Here is a 20,371-nt window from a genome sequence, read left to right on the forward strand (position 1 = left end):
ACAGTCAGAAGCAGGCTTCCGGGCTAATGGCCACTTCTCAGTGAGAACATATCATGTGAGTTCTTTTGTGATTGGGTTACCTCATTCAGGATGATGCCCTCCAGGTCCAACCATTTGCCTAGGAATTTTGTAGACGCCCGACTCGCCAGCAAGAAGGACGTCACAACAGGATTCTTTTGCACACGTTTATTGGGAGAGCTTGATAGCGAAAGACCCCCGAGCCCAAAAACCAGTGTTACTTATATAGGCCTAGGATAGGCGTGTCTACACCCAATTGGTTATGCTTTCAGTACCTCATTTACATGCCTCAGGCCAGGCAGTGCCTCAGCAAAAAACTCTACTGCACATGCCCACATTGGTTGTTTACCCATATTCATGGGTGTTAGCTTATTGAGACCAGCGCCATCTTGTAATGGCATTTATTGGCTTCCCACAGAATTTCATAAATTCATTCTTTTTAATAGCTGAGTAGTACTCCATTGTGTAAATGTACCACATTTTTTTGTATCCATTCCTCTGTTGAGGGGCATCTGGGTTCTTTCCAGCTTCTGGCTATTATAAATAAGGCTGCTATGAACATAGTGGAGCATGTGTCCTTCTTACCAGTTGGAACATCTTCTGGATATATGCCCAGGAGAGGTATTGCTGGATCCTCCGGTAGTACTATGTGCAATTTTCTGAGGAACCGCCAGACTGATTTCCAGAGTGGTTGTACAAGCTTGCAATCCCACCAACAATGGAGGAGTGTTCCTCTTTCTCCACATCCTCACCAGCATCTGTTGTCACCTGAATTTTTGATCTTAGCCATTCTGACTGGTGTGAGATGGAATCTCAGGGATGTTTTGATTTGCATTTCCCTGATAATTAAGGATGTTGAACATTTTTTCAGGTGCTTCTCAGCCATTCAGTATTCCTCAGGTGAGAATTCTTTGTTTAGCTCTGAGCCCCATTTTTTAATGGGGTTATTTGATTTTCTGGCGTCCACCTTCTTGAGTTCTTTATATATATTGGATATTAGTCCCCTATCTGACTTAGGATAGGTAAAGATCCTTTCCCAATCTGTTGGTGGCCTTTTTGTCTTATTGACAGTGTCTTTTGCCTTACAGAAGCTTTGCAATTTTATGAGGTCCCATTTGTCAATTTTCGATCTCACAGCACAAGCTATTGCTGTTCTATTCAGGAATTTTTCCCCTGTGCCCATATCTTCAAGGCTTTCCTCCACTTTCTCCTCTATAAATGATATGTTCTCACTGATAAGTGGATATTAGCCCAGAAACTTAGAATACCCAAGATATAAGATACAATTTTCGAAACACACGAAACTCAAGAAGAACGAAGACCAAAGTGTGGATACTTTGTCCCTTCTTAGAATTGGGAACAAAACACCCATGGAAGGAGTTACAGAGACAAAGTTTGGAGCTGAGACAAAATGATGGACCATCTAGAGACTGCCATATCCAGGGATCCATCCCATAATCAGCCTCCAAATGCTGACACCATTGCATACACTAGCAAGATTTTGCTGAAGGGACCCTGATATAGCTGTCTCTTGTGAGACTATGCAGGGGCCTAGCAAACACAGAAGTGGATGCTCACAGTCAGCTATTGGATGGATCACAGGGCACCCAATGGAGGAGCTAGAGAAAGTACCCAAGGAGCTAAAGGGAACTGCAACCCTATAGGTGGAACAACAATATGAACTAACCAGTATCCCGGAGCTCTTGTCTCTAGCTGCATATGTATCAAAAGATGGCCTAGTCGGCCATCACTGGAAAGAGAGGCCCATTGGTAATGCAAAGTTTATATGCCCCAGTACAGGGGAATGCCAGGGCCAAAAGGTGGGAGTGGGTGGGTAGGGGAGTGGGGGGGAGTGTATGGGGGACTTTTGGGATAGCATTGGAAATGTAAATGAAGAAAATACCTAATAAAAAATATTTAAAAAAAAAAAGAAGTAGGCTTCCACTCTGCTATGGCCACTTCTAAAAATTACAGGCAAAAAAGTATACAATGTTCTTGTGCCACCAAAGTCATTTCTAAATGATTTCCTGGGTATTTAGATATTAGTTCTCAGAATTTCACTATTCTTTTGTCTGTTGTGACATTTCCAGTTGGCTGATGTAACCAATAATATAATTTAGTGATTAATTATCTGATTTTTAAGAAAAAAATACTCAGACTTAAGAGCTGCAATTACAACACCCGCCAGGAGTTTTTGTGAGGAATCCTGAAAATACAACTATTGCATCAACCATGTAAGAAAGTCCCTTTAATACTGTGTAGGTTAAGCTGCTTTAATGTAACTGTGTAGATTAATCAGTTCTAATGTAGCAGGTACCCAGAGTGGAGCTGTGGAAGAGTCTTTTTTCAGTGTGGCTGAGTGTTGCAGGCTGCTGAAGGTGCTCAGCACTCAAATGAATTACTGGACACGTTTGTCATTTTTGGCAATGTAACACAAAAGGAAAACATCTTAAATTAAGATCTCGACAGCAGTCTGGGAAAGTTAAAACTGTATTTCCAAATGGGAACACTGTTTATAACCACTTTTAATGATATTAGTTTTTCCTCTGAGAGAATCTAAATTCTAAAACAAATCTATCAAGCAACATAAGAATGTACACATAGCCCCCATCATTTCTTTTACTTTCTATGTGGGAAAATCTAATTATTTCAATTTAGGATCTAAACAGCAAACTGTCTGCAATGTTTCCTTTCTGAATTATCATACGTCATTAGAGAAAGGAATATGTGGCATACTACTAAATCAGTTAAGGATGGCTTAAATGGTTTTTGTCTTTAGTATGAGCAGTAGAGATAACTCTCAAGAATGGAGTCCTTGGCTATTGATGCTACACATATTTTATACCCTAGACCTGAGAGTCACGAGGAGTGTTTTTTACTTTTATCTTTATACATATGGTCCCTATATTTACCATGCTCTATGCTTTATGCTGGCTGAAAGAACTGATAATTTAGGATTTGTTGGTCAGTTTCAATAGAAGATATTTTAAAAAGCACACTATAAATTATAATAAAATCACATTGCTAGGGCAAAAATAACGATGTTTACGTCTAAAGACAAAGTCTGGGAAACAAGTATTATATATTAGCCATGGGTGTGTTGGTCAACAGGACTAAGAGGATGATCTTTTCTATTTTTATGCTTTTGCACAATTCCAGTATTTTGTAAAGGATGTTACTTAATATCTATCTGTCTGTCTGTCTGTCTGTCTTTCTGTCTACTCACCTACCGACCTACCGACCTACCTACCTACCTACCCACAATTCCAGTATTTTGCAAAGGATATGTTACTTAATATCTTTCTTTCTGTTTGTCTTTCTTTCTCTCTCTCTCTCTCTCTCTCTCTCTCTCTCTCTCTCTCTCTCTCTTTCTCTCTTTCTTTCTTTCTTTCTTTCTTTCTTTCTTTCTTTCTTTCTTTCTTTCTATCTATCTATCTAACTATCTGTCCATTCATTCAAAATCCACCCATTCATCCACCCACCCACCCATCCCTCCATCCATCCCTCTATGCACTCTCTTTGTCTGAAGCAAGGTCTCACTATGAAGCGTAGAATGATCTGAAACTCCTGGCCTTCCCAGCTGTGGGCATTACAGTTACGGGCCCTACACTTACCATGATGCTTTAAAGTTTTTGCTCACTTATGCATTTATTTATATATTCATTCATTCATTCATTCATTCATTCATTTCCTTTCTAAACTTTTCACAAAAAAAGTTACCACCTGTACTGGCTAGTTTTGTGTCAACTTGACACAGCTGGAGTTACCACAGAGAAAGGAGCTTCAGTTGAGGAAATGCCTCCATGAGATCCAGCTCTAAGGCATTTTCTCAATTAGTGATCAAGGGGGAAGGGCCCCTTGTGGGTGGGACCATCTCTGGGCTGGTAATCTTGGCTCTATAAGACAGCAGGTTGAGCAAGCCAGGGGAAGCAAGCCAGTAAAGAACATCCCTCCATGGCCTCTGTATCAGCTCCTGCTCCCTGACCTGCTTGAGTTCCAGTCCTGACTTCTTACAGTGATGAACAGCAATGTGGAAATGTAAGCTGAATAAACCCTTTCCTCCCCAACTTGCTTCTTGGTCATGATGTTTTGTCCAGGAATTGAAACCCTGACTAAGATACCACCCAACTTTTAAAATCCAAATGAAAAGCACTCATTCATTCTAGGAATATCAAGAAAAGGCCTGCAACCAGACTCACAAGTTAAAGAGAGTCTCTGACTTATATTACCAAAAGATCCAACTCTTTCTATAACCATAAGGTATATACAGACTGACATCTGCTGAAGACCGTTACTGAACATGCTACTTCCTCCATGCACTTGAAGCATACCGTATGTTTCAAGTATGACTTCCATGCACTTGAAGCATGCTTCAAGTATGACCACATGCTTCAAGTATGACTTTTAGTAACAGAACTACAGACAAAAACATAGAGTGATGGGCCCTGCTTTTTGTTTGTTTGTTTTTTTGGTTTTTCAAGACAGGGTTTCTCTGTGTAGCCCTGGCTGTCCTGGAACTCACTCTTTAGACCAGGCTGGCCTTGAACTCAGAAATCCACCTGCCTCTGCCTCCTAAGTGTTGGGATTAAAGGTGTGTGTCACCACTGCCCGGCTTTTGGCTTTCTTTTTGCTAATTTAGTCCTTGAATAATACCTGAGATATACACCACACACTATGTTAGATAATCTCATGTCAGCTTGACACATGTTAAAATCCTTTTAGAAAAGAAAACTTCAACTAAGAAAATCCCCACTCTCCACCCATGTAGCCTTTTCTTGATGAAGATCGATGTGGGAGGGCTCAACTCAGTGCAGTGGGTGCCACTGATTGGTTGGTGCTTCTGCGCTAGAAGAAGGCAGGATGAGCAATTCATGAGGAACAAGGAAGCAAACCGTGCTCCTCTGTGTCCTCGGCTCTACTTTCCTGCCTTCAGCTCATGCCCATGACTTTCTGTGATGATGGACTGGGATGTGGAAGTATAAGATGAAATAAACTCTTTCCTTCCAAAGTTTGGTAATGGTATTTTGTCACAGTAACAGAAAACCTAACGAAGGTAGGTGTTTTCACCCTTTAGATATAAGTGCCCATACCTTCATTACTTTTTAAACTGTTCTGAACCTTAAGTGAGAAGAAACAGATGATTCCTGGCCTGAAAGGGTTTCTATGAAGCAAACACAAATATACTTCACATTTTACTCAATAAAGTTAACATTAACACCTATATGAGGACAAGACTTCTAGAATTTTTGACTGGGTAGTGCCTGAGGAAAGTTAAAAGCCTGGGAAAAGGACCACTTTGCTCAATGTGAACTCACTATGTGTGCTGTTAGATTAATAGAGAGCAAACATTCCATGTGGGGTTTTCTTTCCCATAAAACCCAAGATTAAGCTACTTTAACATTATATATTGGATAAACAGGAAATAGTTAAATACACACACACACACACACACACACACACACGTTCATAATTCAGTCAAGCTCGGGGCCCCTCCTCTAATTCCGAAGTAAGAGATAGTAGAAACAACCTGACCTGGCCTGGCGCACTGAAAGGTGCACTGTACTGTGCTGGAGGTGTACCTCGTAAGAGGATCTGAAATCCTCCCTTTACGTATAGGCTCACATTGCCCCTCTCCTCTCACTTCTAGCAACTATCACAGAGCAGGTACTGTCTGCTCAGAACTTTAAGGGGGATCTGACACCTTATCTCCTTAAGGTCCATTAAAGTATTTGTCCAAACCTTTATCTCTGTGTGACTATGTTCAGTTTGTTACTACTTCTGAGGCGATGAAACTTAAAGAACCCAGAGAGGATTTAGACACAATTTAATGAAAAAGATTAGAACGAGCCAACACAGGAAACCAACTTTCTCACTAATTAATTATAAATCTTATTTTAAATTTATTACCTCCTTCAGCACTCCTGTGCACAAGCCAGGATGGTTCACAATAGGACTAACAAGGCCCCAGACTGTAAACAAGGGTGTCCTGCAATACGTCTCTTGACATTGCGGGTATCTAAACCAAACACCATGTTCCTTGTTTACCTAAACTAGGGTGACTCTTAGAATCGACTGCAGATTCTGTAATCAACTAAGAGAAGGAATAATTTTGAGCTTTGCAAGGTTCAATCTCACACTAATATGAAATGTTTAATTGGATGACTGTACTACTAGCTGTATTCCTTGGCATTTGATTTAGTTTATTTACCATTTAGGTACTGTCTGCAGTCTTTCTAAGGTAAATAGGAAACTACTGAGATGCCTACAAGCAAGCCCAATGACATGGGATTTGTTTTCTAGGATTCACACAGTACAAACAGGGAATCAATTCCTGCAAGTCCTCTGACCAACATGCATGTTCTGTGGCATGTGTGTACCCATAGGCATAAATGTATACACACACACACACACACACACACACACACACACACGAATATAATAAAAATTAAAAGTAAGTAGAAGACAAGTGGCAAAATTATGTGTTTCCTCTTAAGTGTACTTCTGTCTCTTAACTGATAATACTATATGACTCAAGGTACAGCAAAATTTATCTCTATAAACAAACAAGATACAATGAGGCCATATTTCAAAGTAATTTGTGTAGTGTGATAGAACAGATTTAAATTGACTAAGGGTAAGTCATTTTAAGTTCTGAGTATGAATCTGGCCCAGGAAACTGGATAAAAATAAAAAATCCAAGCTGGGCATGGTGGTGCACGCCTTTAATCCCAGCACCCGGGAGGCAGAGGCAGGCGGATTTCTGAGTTCGAGGCCATCCTAGTCTACAAAGTGAGTTCCAGGACAGCCAGAGCTATACAGAGAAACCCTGTCTCGAAAAACTCAAAAAAAAAAAAAATTAAAAACCCAGGCTTGCACAGTAAGTGCCATTACCTGCTGAGCTACCTCACTAGTCCCCAAATAGTCTTATAGTGCTAGTATATAAGGAATGTACTATTACAACCAGAATTACTATTAAATTAGAATTATCAAAGTTATGCATTTTTGGTCTCTTCAGATCAGCAGGTATAGTACATGAAAATTCATAGGGAAGACAGATCTATATTAGATAAAAATTTGCCATTCAAAATTATCTGAAGGCTTTGGAATATTGTTTACCTGACTCTAAGTTAGTTTATTACTGAATTAAAATGTTATATATTGCTAACACATTCAAAAGAAGAAATCATCTAGTTTCCAGAATGCTCAAATAAGTTAGTATTGGACTGAAATAAAATGCTTTATAAAAGCCAGATATACAGCTACACAGCCCAATCTTTCCTGAATAGGTTCACAGGAATATTCAGCTCAACTGATGTATAACACTACAAAGTCAAGGTCAAATAACACTTTCCAACTTCTTTTCATGTGCAGACCTTACTATACAGAAACACACACAGGAACCTCTGGATTTGTTCCCAGAATTAACCTTGGAATATCTGTTGACTAGGAAGACAGGCTGAATTCTGACATGCACTAAAACATACTCAAAGTCTACTGTGTTTCTATAACTTTATGTTGTAAGATGGCTTCTGGTACCATTTATAATCCCAAGAAGAAGTTCTATTGCTTAAAAATGTCAAAGCAACAGTTTTTTCAAATATAAAGTGGTATGTTGTGAAATTTATATTTTTATAATAATTCATTTTTATCACCATATCACCAATGCTTGCCAATTTTAAAAGTTCAAAATAGACTTAGAGGAAATACAATTCCAAGAAAAGGTAATCCATAATTTATACAATAAATAGGATCTAGAAAAGGCTGCATCAAACCAGACACACAACACACATAATTGTAATAAAATAGGGTTTGTGGCTTGATGCTCTTGCATCACCAGAGTCCACAGAACTAAAATGCTAAGGTCTGGTTTGTTGCTGCTGTACTGTACTGTACTGTACTGTACTGAGGTTTGGTTTGTTGCTATTGTAATGCTAAATTCTGTATCCTCAGGCCTAAGAATGAATTCTCAAGTTTACAGCTTCTGTTGTACAAACCTTGTTCTTTAATTTAAAACTATTGGTTAAATAAAAATGGCTACAGCCAATTACTGGAGGGGTTAGAGATAGGTTTTTTTTTTTTTTTTTTGAGTTACTGGGTTGAGCTTGGCAGGAGAAGGAGAAGGGAAAAATGAGGAGGAGGAGAGAGAAGGTGCCAGGAGAGGAAACATACCATGAGCACATGGCCAGGAGAAGCAGCAAGTATTGGGGGACATCACTGGGGAGAGAGCTGGGCCAGAAAAGTAGATTAGGAGTTTACCCCCAGGTAACTGGGGGTAAAAATGAAATAACCACAGTCTGAGTCTCATTTATTGTAAACTAGTCGAGGATAAGCTTAAATTGTTTGTACTATACTACAGTCCCATGGGATCAAATGTCCTCTTCTGCAGCGCAGACATACATACAGACAAAACACCCATAAACATGAAATACATAAATAACTCTTTTAAAAAGGGAAAAATAAAATAGCCACTAAACCATTTAAACACTACTAGGAAAGATATTGCAGGGCTGTGATTCCTGGAGCTGGAGAGATGTCTCAGCGGTGCTTTCTGCCCTTCCTGAGAACCCCTACTCAGTATGCAGTTCTGAGAGCCCACACAGCATACAACTGCCTGTAACTCCAACTTCAGGGCATCCTATTACCCCTTAGGCCTCTGTGCATCCCTGTACACATGGAGTGAGCACATACACGCACATGCATATGTGGAAAAAACAATAAAATTAAATGATAAATCTGTGATTCTGAAATGAATAATAATATGGATCTTCATAAGCCCATACTGAATGAAATAAAGAGTAGAGATTTAGATCTTTCTTTTTCTTCCTCTGTACTTCTAAAAAGATTATTTTTATTCCAAGTAATAAAAGTAGCAGAAATCAATGAAAACAGAATGCCTCTATTACAATATCATGGTAAATAACTAGAGGAAAGATCTACCACCTACCAGTAGATGCTAAAAGTAGTGCTGATGAAAAGTAGGATATTTTAGTAGTCTAATAGTGTCTGTCTGCAAGTATTTGTAAATTGTAAGGGATAAAGAATGACTGCATAGTGCAGCACAGTAACACCAAGCATGGTGACACCAGGCGAGGCAGCAGACACTTTGTACTGCTAACAATGCGTGAACAATGCAATTTCTGTGTTGAGGTTTCCAAATCATGTTATGAGAAACCAAACTCAAGTTCACAAATATTTTTATAAAATATTTTACCAAGACTCTTTAAAGCAATGTTCTCAACTTCCTGATGCTGCAACCCTTTAATACAGTCCCTGTTGTGGTTTACCACAACACCTGATATGCAGGACATCTGCTATGTGACTGTGAGAGGGGTTGAGGCCTACAGGTTGAGAAGCACTGCGTTAAAGGTGATGGAAGATATGGAAGGACTAGGCAACAGTCAGAGTTGAGGACAGCGGAAACCTAAAGGCAATGTGGTACCTTAGACAGAAAAAGGATCCTAGAAGAACTGAAAGTCAAATTCCAGCAAGGGCTACAGTTAGGTAGAAATCAGCATGGTCAAGCACTAATTGGCTTACACCACTGTACTCTGCTTGATCTTAATGTTATAACTACATGGAAACTCAGAATTATGACATGCGGCATGTATAACTTTTTTCAAAATTGGGCTTCGAGATGCCTCAGCAGGTGAAGGTGCTTATTGTCCACCCCGATTGTCTAAGTTCCACCCTGGAATCCATAGAAAGCGCCAGCTGCTGCATTTATAGCCCTAGCACTCCTCCAACAAAGGGAGGCATAGCCAGGACAATCAGATGGGAAGCCTGTGGGCCAGTTAGCCTAGAACACATATCATTAGGAAACAGGAAGACAGACCTAGCCTCAAACAAAAGGTAACATCTGACCCTCACAAACATGCCCTTGGGCCCCCTCCCCCAATATAAACAAACAAACAGAAAAAAAAAGGTTCAAGGTCATTAGAAAGAAAGTAAATATGCTTTAAAATTACTTTAAAATAAAACAATTTTAAAAAGCAGATCGTCCTGAAAGCCTAGAAAACACAATGACAACCAACCTCACGTTTTTGAAGCTAGTTTTACCATTCAGATTTAGGACAAATCCAATTATTTGTATATGGTACATAGAAAATTAAAAAGAAAATAATTGCTAATACAAATATCTAATAATGACACAAAAGACTTCAACATGGTTTGTTCTCATTTACATATAGACTGAAAGATTTCTCATGATCATGGATTGGCAGGATTAATATAGTAAAAATGCCCATCTTGCTTAAACAATCTACCAATTCAATGCAATCTTCATCAAACTTCCAACTCAATTCTTCATAAAGTTAGAAAGAGCAATTCTCAAATTCATTTGGAATAACCCAAAACCCAAGATAGGGAAAACTATTCTCAACAATAAAAGAACCTCTGGCGGGGAAATCACCATCCCTGACCTCAAGCTGTACTACAGAAAAATAGTGATTAAAAACTGTATGGTACTGGTACAGCGACAGACAGGTAGATCAATGGAATAGAATTAAAGACCCAGAAATGAACCCACACACCTATGGTCACTTGATCTTTGACAAAGGAGCTAAAACCATCCAGTGAAAAAAAGACAGCATTTTCAACAAATGGTGCTGGCTCAACTGGTGGTTAGCATGTAGAACAACGCGAATCGATCAATTCCTATCTCCTTGTACAAAGCTCGAGTCTAAGTGGATCAAGGAACTCCACATAAAACCAGAGACACTAAAACTTATAGAGGAGAAAGTGGGGAAAAGCCTCGAAGATTTGGGTACAGGAGAAAAACTCCTGAATAGAACACCAATGGCTGGTGCTGTAAGATCAAGAATTGACAAATGGGACCTCATAAAATTGCAAAGCTTCTGTAAGAAAAAAGACACTGTCAATAAGACAAAAAGGCCACCAACAGATTGGGAAAGGATCTTTACCAATCCTAAATCAGATAGGGGACTAATATCCAATATATATAAAGAACTCAAGAAGCTGGACGCCAGAAAATCAAATAACCCCATTAAAAAAAATGGGGCTCAGAGCTAAAGAAAGAATTCTCACCTGAGGAATACTGAATGGCTGAGAAGCACCTGAAAAAATGTTCAACATCCTTAATTATCAGGGAAATGCAAATCAAAACATCCCTGAGATTCCATCTCACACCAGTCAGAATGGCTAAGATCAAAAATTCAGGTGACAACAGATGCTGGTAAGGATGTGGAGAAAGAGGAACACTCCTCCATTGTTGGTGGGATTGCAAGTCTGGCAGCTACTCAGAAAACTGGACATAGTACTACCGGAAGATCCAGCAATTCCTCTCCTGGGCATATACCCAGAAGATGTTCCAATGGTAATAAGGGGACATACTCCACTATGTTCATAGCAGCCTTATTTATAATAGCCAGAAGCTGGAAAGAACCCAGCTATCCCTCAACAGAGGAATGGGTACACAAAATGTGGTACATTTACACAATGGAGTATTACTCAGTTATTAAAAACAACGGATTTATGAAATTCTTGGACAAATGGATGGATCTGGAGGATATCATCCTGAGTGAGGTAACCCAGTCACAAAAGAAGTCACTTGATATGCACTCACTGGCAAATACAGAAGTGGATGCTCACAGTCATCTATTGGATGAAACAAGGGCCCCCAATGAAGGAGCTAGAGAAAGTACCCAAGGAGCTAAAGGGGTCTGCAACCCTATAGGACGAACAACAATATGAACTAACCACTACTCCCCAGAGCTTGTGTCTCTAGTTTCATATGTATCAGAGGATGGCCTAGTTGGCCATCAATGGGAGGAGAGGCCCTTGGTCTTATGAAGATTATATGCCCCAGTACAGGTGAATGCCAGGGACAGGAAGCGGGAGCGGGTGGGTTGGGGAGCAGGGCGGGGGGGGGGGGTTTAGGGGACTTTCAGGATAGCATTTGAAATGTAAGTGAAGAAAATATCTAATAAAAAAAAAAAAACCCCAGTTCAGTAGTGTTTTGATGAGAATTATAAATATATTAGACTTTCTATGCCTTACTGTAGAATAAAACCAAACAAAAATGCAAGGGGTGAGATTGTAAAGAGCTTGTTACATAAGTATAAGGACTCCAGTTAGCATTCCCAGAATCCACGTAAAGCCAGTTAAAGCGGTGCTTTCAGTCTTCCTATGGTGAGGTGAGATACAGAGATAAGAGAATCCCTGGAAGCTTCAAGGCCTGCTAGCATGGAGTGCATCGTGGTGAGCATTGAGATAGCGCATCTCAAAGAAACTGGAAAGCTGAAACTAATATCTGAACTTGTCCTCTGTCCTCTACAAAGCTCCCTCCTTGTATGCACCTCAGTGCACATGCAGATATGCACAAATACACACATAACATCAAAGTAACAACAACGAAATCCAATAGGGATTTAATAAAATTCAAACCAACACACAAACGTTTGTATGAGTCCTAGCATAGGTTAACATCCTTAAATGTGTTAAAGACTGTGTAATATAAAAAAAAGAAAAGTTCCCGTGCACTTTAATTCAGTTATGTATTAAAGCAACACTAACTCTTACCTGGTTTTTAAGTACTCATTAAGCTTATTTAAAAGCAATAATCGTGGTCCTGTTGGCATCCAACTTATTTTTTTTAGAAAAATTATCTCCTTACATGAAAACTTATTTTTTGTTAACTGCCCACAGCAAGTTTATCAAAACAAAACAAAACAAAAACCAAAGCCGACAATCCTCAAGGAAGAAGAGGAAAGCAGGAGGATGCATTAACAAGGGAGAAAACAGAGGTGTCAGGAGAGTGGAAAGAGTGAGGTGATGGCTAATTTGCTGAAATGCTGAGTTTGATCTCAGGTACCCACAGAAAAGCTGGGCATGCTGGAATGTATCTGTAGCCCAGGAAAAGGGAGGCAGAAACACAAGGCCCTCTTGGGCTTGTTTAGATAACCAGTTAGTTGCAGGTCCATGTAAGGGCACTGTGTCAGAACAGGAAGTGGGCAGCTGATGACAGTCATCTATGTGAAGCTGACTTCTGCCCCCTCGTCCCACACACACATTAATAAAGGATGATGCGAGCCCGACAAAGCCCTTACCTTCCCTTCCTTCCTCCACTTTTATGGCAGTTTCTTTCTTCTGTTTCGCTGCTAAGAGTTCTCGTTTTAACTGCCTTGCTTCTTTCCTGAGCTCTTCACTATAAAGAAAAGAAGATATGGAAGTTTACAATATACTGACAGAAAAACTGGTTCAGCAAAATCAGAGCTGTTTGTTTTTAGATGAACTAAATCAAAGAAAAATAGTCAATAAATTAAGTTTCTGCTATATACATGCATTTGTAGATAGTATTACATAAATAGTCATTTTCCACAATAACAGTGTAAAGATCTATAAATATTTTCCCTCTCAAATATATGGAATAGAATAAAGTAAGTGGTAGTTTGACTAAGATATCCTCTATAGTCTCATGCATTTGAATAATGGGTCTCAGGTTGGTGGTACTGTTTGGCTGAGGAAGTGTGGCCTTGCTGGAGGAAATAGTGTCATTGGGGACGGACTCTTGTTCAATACGTTCAAAGACTTATGCCATGTTGAGTTTTCTCTCTTGGCTTCCTGCTTGCTGCTTTGAGATGTGAGCTCTCGGCTGTCCTGCTGAACTTGTGCAGTGTGACAATGACAGACTCTCACATCCCTGGAACCATAAGGCCCAAATAAACCCTTCTATATGCTGCTTTGGTCACGGTTTTCTCACAGCAACAAAGGCCTAATACAGTGTCTTAGTCAGGGTTTCTATTGCTGGGATGAAACCCTATGAGCAGAAAGCCACTTGAGGACGAGCAGGCTTATTTGATTTACACTTCCATGTAGCTGCTCATCATAAACGGAGTCAGCACAGGGGCTCAAAGAGGGCAGGAGCTATCGGAAGAGTGCTGCTCACTGGCTTGTTTCATGGCTTGCTCAGTCTACTTTCTAAAAGAACCTATGGCCCAGGTATGGAACTACCCACAATGGGCTGGGTTCTCCCTTATCAATATTTAATTAGTAAAATGCGTTCAGCCAGATCTTACATTGGCATTTTCTCAATTAAGGTTCCCTCCTTTGGATAACTGTAGTTGTGTGTCAAATTGATGTAAGACCAGCCAGTACGTACAGCTAGTGAAAACTGGCTCATTTTCTGAATTTACTAGTAAAGTTAACACTAGTCTCAAGGGCTCTTGTGTCAAATCAAAATTTCAAAAATGCATTTTTTGAACATAGGGCCTTTGTAGGTATCCCAGGTTGACATGGGGAATGCTATATAACTCAAAGAGGCCTTGCCCCTACTTCCTCCTCCGGCATGTGCTAGTATACCTGGCACACACAAAAGATTTTGAGTAAGTACTGGTCATCAAATCTGGATATACATAAAATAGATCGACTTCAAACTTGTTTAATTATCAAAGTTTTACCAGTAATTACCATTTATTAAGCAATTATTACATGATAGTTGCATAGCTAAAATTATTTAAAATTTATTTGATTATTCAAAGTTTTTAGTTCTTTGGCTTATTTAAATTTTCTCAGCCCTTGGGAGGCTGAAGAAGGACTATTGTGAGTTAAGTCATGTCTAGGCTATATGGTGAGTTCTAGGTCAGTCTGGGATACAAAGTGAGACCGTGTTGTATCAAATCCCTGATCCAATTCTTTTTTTTTTTTTTTAATTAGATATTTTCTTCATTTACATTTCAAATGGTATCCCAAAAGTCCCCTATACCCTCCTTCCCCCACACCCCTGCCCACCCACTCCCACTTCTTGGCCCTGGTGTTCCCCTGTACTGAGGCATATAAAGTTTGCAAGACCAAGGGGCCTCTCTTCCTAATGATGGCCGACTAGACCTTCTTCTGCTACATATGCAGCTAGAGACACGAGCTCTGGGGGGTACTGGTTAGTTCATATTGTTGTTCCACCTATAGGGTTGCAGACCCCTTGAGCTCCTTGGGTACTTTCTCTAGCTCCTCCATTGGGGACCCTGTGTTCCATCCAATAGCTGACTGTGAGCATCCACTTCTGTATTTGCCAGGCCCGGCATAGTCTCACAAGAGACAGTTATATCATGGTCCTTTCAGCAAAATCTTGCTGGCGTGTGCAATGGTGTCAGCGTTTGGAGGCTGATTATGGGATGGATCCCCGGGTATGGCAGTCTCTAGATGGTCCATCCTTTAGTCTCAGCTCCAAACTTTCTCTGAAACTCCTTCCATGGGTGTTTTCTTCCCAATTCTAAGAAGACCCAATTCTTAAAAACTTATCAAATGCCACATTTGGTATGTAATTTCCTCTTTATGAAACCTTCCATGCTAAAGTATTCTAAAAATTAACATGTGGTGTCATATGTAACAGCGAATGTGAAGTGACTTGTTTCTGCAACACAATTTTAGGGCAGAAGATTCAAACTTTCTTCCTGTCAAAATATTTTAACTGCTCATACCATGCACCTTAGTTTGGCTGTGGTTTACTATTTCCTCAGTGTCCATGGGGCGGATTTTTGTCCTTAATCATAGTGTAGGGATGGGAAGAACCTTTAAGAGGTAGCAAGTGGGTGGGTGGGGGAACACCCTCATAGGCCAGGGGTAAAGGGGATAAGATAGGAGATTTCTGGAGTTGGGGGTAAACCAGGAAAGGGGATAACGTAATGTAAAATATTAAAAAAAAAAAAAAGGAAGGGAGTCCTTAGGACAGTTGGAGGAGGCTGGCGTTAAAAGGAATTTAGCTTCCTGTTTCAAGACCTAATCTGTCTTTTTTTTTTTTTTTCCATTTTTTATTAGGTATTTAACTCATTTACATTTCCAATGCTATACCAAAAGTCCCCCATATCCACCCACCCCCACTCCCCTGCCCACCCACTCCCCCTTTTTGGCCCTGGTATTCCCCTGTACTGGGGCATATAAAGTTTGCAAGTCCAATGGGCCTCTCTTTCCAGTGATGGCCGACTAGGCCATCTTTTGATATATATGCAGCTAGAGTCAAGAGCTCCGGGGTACTGGTTAGCTCATAATGTTGTTCCACCTATAGGGTTGCAGATCCCTTTAGCTCCTTGGCTACTTTCTCTAGCTCCTCCATTGGGAGCCCTATGATCCATCCATTAGCTGACTGTGAGCATCCACTTCTGTGTTTGCTGGTCCCCGGCATAGTCTCACAAGAGACAGCTACATCTGCGTCCTTTCAATAAAATCTTGCTAGTGTATGCAATGGTGTCAGCGTTTGGATGCTGATTATGGGGTGGATCCCTGGCTATGGCAGTCTCTACATGGTCCATCCTTTCATCTCAGCTCCAAACTCCGTCTCTGTAACTCCTTCCATGGGTGTTTTGTTCCCAAATCTAAGGAGGGGCATAGTGTCCACACTTCAGTCTTCATTCTCCTTGAGTTTCATGTGTTTAGCAAATTATATCTTATATCTTGGGTATCCTAGGTTTGGGGCTAATATCCACTTATCAGTGAATACATATTGTGTGAGTTTCTTTGTGAATGTGTTACCTCACTCAGGATGATGCCCTCCAGGTCCATCCATTTGGCTAGGAATTTCATAAATTCATTCTTTTTAATAGCTGAGTAGTACTCCATTGTGTAGATGTACCACATTTTCTGTATCCATTCCTCTGTTGAGGGGCATCTAGGTTCTTTCCAGCTTCTGGCTATTATAAATAAGGCTGCTATGAACATAGTGGAGCATGTGTCCTTCTTACCTGTTGGGGCATCTTCTGGATATATGCCCAGGAGAGGTATTGCTGGATCCTCCGGTAGTACTATGTCCAGTTTTCTGAGGAACCGCCAGACTGATTTCCAGAGTGGTTGTACAAGCCTGCACTCCCACCAACAATGGAGGAGTGTTCCTCTTTCTCCACATCCTCGCCAGCATCTGCTGTCACCTGAATTTTTGATCTTAGCCATTCTGACTGGTGTGAGGTGGAATCTCAGGGTTGTTTTGATTTGCATTTCCCTGATGATTAAGGATGTTGAACATTTTTTCAAGTGCTTCTCTGCCATTCGGTATTCCTCAGGTGAGAATTCTTTGTTCAGTTCTGAGCCCCATTTTTTAATGGGGTTATTTGATTTTCTGAAGTCCACCTTCTTGAGTTCTTTATATATGTTGGATATTAGTCCCCTATCTGATTTAGGATAGGTAAAGATCCTTTCCCAATCTGTTGGTGGTCTTTTTGTCTTATTGACGGTGTCTTTTGCCTTGCAGAAACTTTGGAGTTTCATTAGGTCCCATTTGTCGATTCTCATTCTTACAGCACAAGCCATTGCTGTTCTGTTCAGGAATTTTTCCCCTGTGCCCATATCTTCAAGGCTTTTCCCCACTTTCTCCTCTATAAGTTTCAGTGTCTCTGGTTTTATGTGAAGTTCCTTGATCCACTTAGATTTGACCTTAGTACAAGGAGATAAGTATGGATCGATTCGCATTCTTCTACATGATAACAACCAGTTGTGCCAGCACCAATTGTTGAAAATGCTGTCTTTCTTCCACTGGATGGTTTTAGCTCCCTTGTCGAAGATCAAGTGACCATAGGTGTGTGGGTTCATTTCTGGATCTTCAATTCTATTCCATTGGTCTACTTGTCTGTCTCTATACCAGTACCATGCAGTTTTTATCACAATTGCTCTGTAGTAAAGCTTTAGGTCTGGCATGGTGATTCCGCCAGAAGTTCTTTTATCCTTGAGAAGACTTTTTGCTATCCTAGGTTTTTTGTTATTCCAGACAAATTTGCAAATTGCTCCTTCCAATTCGTTGAAGAATTGAGTTGGAATTTTGATGGGGATTGCATTGAATCTGTAGATTGCTTTTGGCAAGATAGCCATTTTTACAATGTTGATCCTGCCAATCCATGAGCATGGGAGATCTTTCCATCTTCTGAGATCTTCTTTAATTTCTTTCTTCAGAGATTTGAAGTTTTTATCATACAGATCTTTCACCTCCTTAGTTAGAGTCACGCCAAGATATTTTATATTATTTGTGACTATTGAGAAGGGTGTTGTTTCCCTAATTTCTTTCTCAGCCTGTTTATTCTTTGTATAGAGAAAGGCCATTGACTTGTTTGAGTTTATTTTATATCCAGCTACTTCACCGAAGCTGTTTATCAGGTTTAGGAGTTCTCTGGTAGAATTTTTAGGGTCACTTATATATACTATCTTATCTGTCTTTTAAACATGCTTTCAACACTGATGTTTACCATCAGGTTAATATAGCTATGGTGGGGTCTTGCCAAAGCTGTTAGGCTGTTTGCCTTTATTACTAAATCTATAATGCTTATAGATTTAATATTTATTTAATCTAATATATTAAGTTATATAGTATATATCTAGGTAGCTAATACAAATTCTAGACATGTTATATCCTTAAAAGACAAGTATTCAATCTATTTACAGGAAAGCCAGACTGGATCAAGGATGCTTACAGAAGACTGGAAGATCAAGCAGACACCACATCCTAATCTCCAATGTTATTCAAGCCAAACTTAAGCCTAGATAGTTCTACACTAATCCATTCTTACAGGCACATCCAATCAGCTCACAGTCCCACAAGGACAGCTATGAATGTAGCCAAACACAAAGTTTCAAAGCCTCTTAAAACATTAGGGTATTTTTGCAATTTCTTTTTGTAACTTAATTTCACAGTTCTTGAGTATGAACTTTGTATATGATCATGTTATGTCACCATGTCAAAAGGCAGAACACTGCTTTGTGTAAAGCTTCCTCTTGGTCCTGATTTCCACTGTAGTCCTTACTAACAAGTCGTAGGTTTATCAAAGTGAAAGGCCTCATAAATATGCAAGCTTCAGTTCTTTTGATTTTCTACACAAACAACCCCATTTTGTGTTTCTTGGCTTTTAAGACCCTTAAACTATCCTCTCTAATCCAAGTTCACTACGTCTTAAATATTTTCAGTCCTTTGTTTCTAACAGAGCTTGCAGTATTCTTAAAATCACCAAAACCACTTCCTTAGCTATACTTCATGGTCTACCCATGGACTATAATCCCATTAGCATGGTATTATTTCTGGATACTATACTGATAGTCACTTTACTACTAACATCATCAGAACTCCTAAGTTTCTTGTATCATCTGCAAGGCCATTGCAGATATGACATTGCTGCTTGAAGTAACTGTGACTACGATTCAGGTTGTCCCGCATCCCTTCAGGGATAAAAGACACACTTCCATTGAAGAGTAACCTTAGATGTGAGCTGCCATCTGGGGCTTTGCCCTTGTAACAAATGCCCTTATGATTTCAGTGTGCACTGAGGTTTTGGAGCCAATGTTTAGCATTCTACGGTAGAAACTATCTTTCCTCTTTGACAATTTTAGGCATTCTTACTCACTAACCCATTCATTCAGCAAACAAACAAACTCAAATTTCTCTATAGTCTGATGGAATCAAGTGATTATTATCTTTACAAATGGATTCCATCCTGGAAAGAGCAGTTTATATATACAGTCTGCTTTGCAATCTCTGGCAATCTATCCCTCTTACGTCTCCCGAACTGTTTCTATACCAACCAAATTCAATGACCTGTGTTTAGCTCTTCTTTCCAGATGGTCTTGCTGTCATTCAAAGATGTTAATTACTTCCTTCCTGAAATTCTACCGGAACCAGACTTGTCAGCATTCTGGAGTCAAGATTTCCCAATTGTCCTTGTCTTGGTTATTTTTTCTCTTCTTAACTTAAATTTGTTGGAGTTTCCTTATCTGTATGTAGTGGCACTTTATTCTCATGATATCAAACACCATTCCTAGATAGGTTACTTGCAAATCTAGTGTGAATGCTTTGCCTTGAGTTTGGTCCTACCTCTCTAACTAGTACACATTTCCATATAGAGTATGGAGAATGCCTCACAAAATAAATATAAGATATAACATATAAGCAGTTAAAAAATTGTGAAAATGAGCAGGGCAGTGGTGATGCACGCCTTTTATCCCAGCCCTTGGGAGGCAGAGGCAGGGGTATCTCTGGGACTGGTTCAGGGCTGGCCTGGTCTACAGTCCAGGACTAATTTCAGGACTGTTAAGGCTACACACACACACACACACACACACACACACACACACCCTGTCTTGAAACTTTCTCCAACCCCCTAAAAAGTAAAAAGAAAATCTTTATTTATAAATAATTTAATTATTTAAATTAAAGATATTTTTGTTTCAATATATAAAAAGAAAATATTACCTTATATACAAGATATTTCTTACATCTGTTGTATTAAGTCTTCTCAATCTGTTATCTACTTTACTCTTAAGGAGAACTGAACTTCTGCCTAACCACATTTCAGGGCTCTTACCTAGATGGACAGCCCATCAGATGTCTCAATATAACCACACACTCTCAAATACAAATAGGATGTCTTCCCTG

The 20,371-nt window shown here is 39.7% G+C and overlaps 1 protein-coding gene across 7 annotated transcripts in view; it reads right to left on the bottom strand.

Annotated features, from left to right (window-relative positions):
* Positions 1-20,371, bottom strand: part of Cwc27 (CWC27 spliceosome-associated protein) — a 185,971-nt gene that overhangs the window by 76,200 nt on the left and 89,400 nt on the right. For all 7 annotated transcript variants that reach the window (XR_001780800.2, XR_001780799.2, XR_001780798.2 and 4 more), the window contains one exon: positions 13,083-13,180. Coding sequence is in view for 2 of the 7 variants with exons in the window: in NM_001360094.1 (NP_001347023.1) it covers positions 13,083-13,180 (98 nt within the window). In the remaining 5 variants the exon portion in view is untranslated. The remainder of the gene's footprint in view (positions 1-13,082; positions 13,181-20,371) is intronic.

Source organism: Mus musculus, chromosome 13, assembly GCF_000001635.26.
Source record: "Mus musculus strain C57BL/6J chromosome 13, GRCm38.p6 C57BL/6J".
In the NCBI taxonomy this organism is placed as follows: Eukaryota; Metazoa; Chordata; class Mammalia; order Rodentia; family Muridae; genus Mus; species Mus musculus.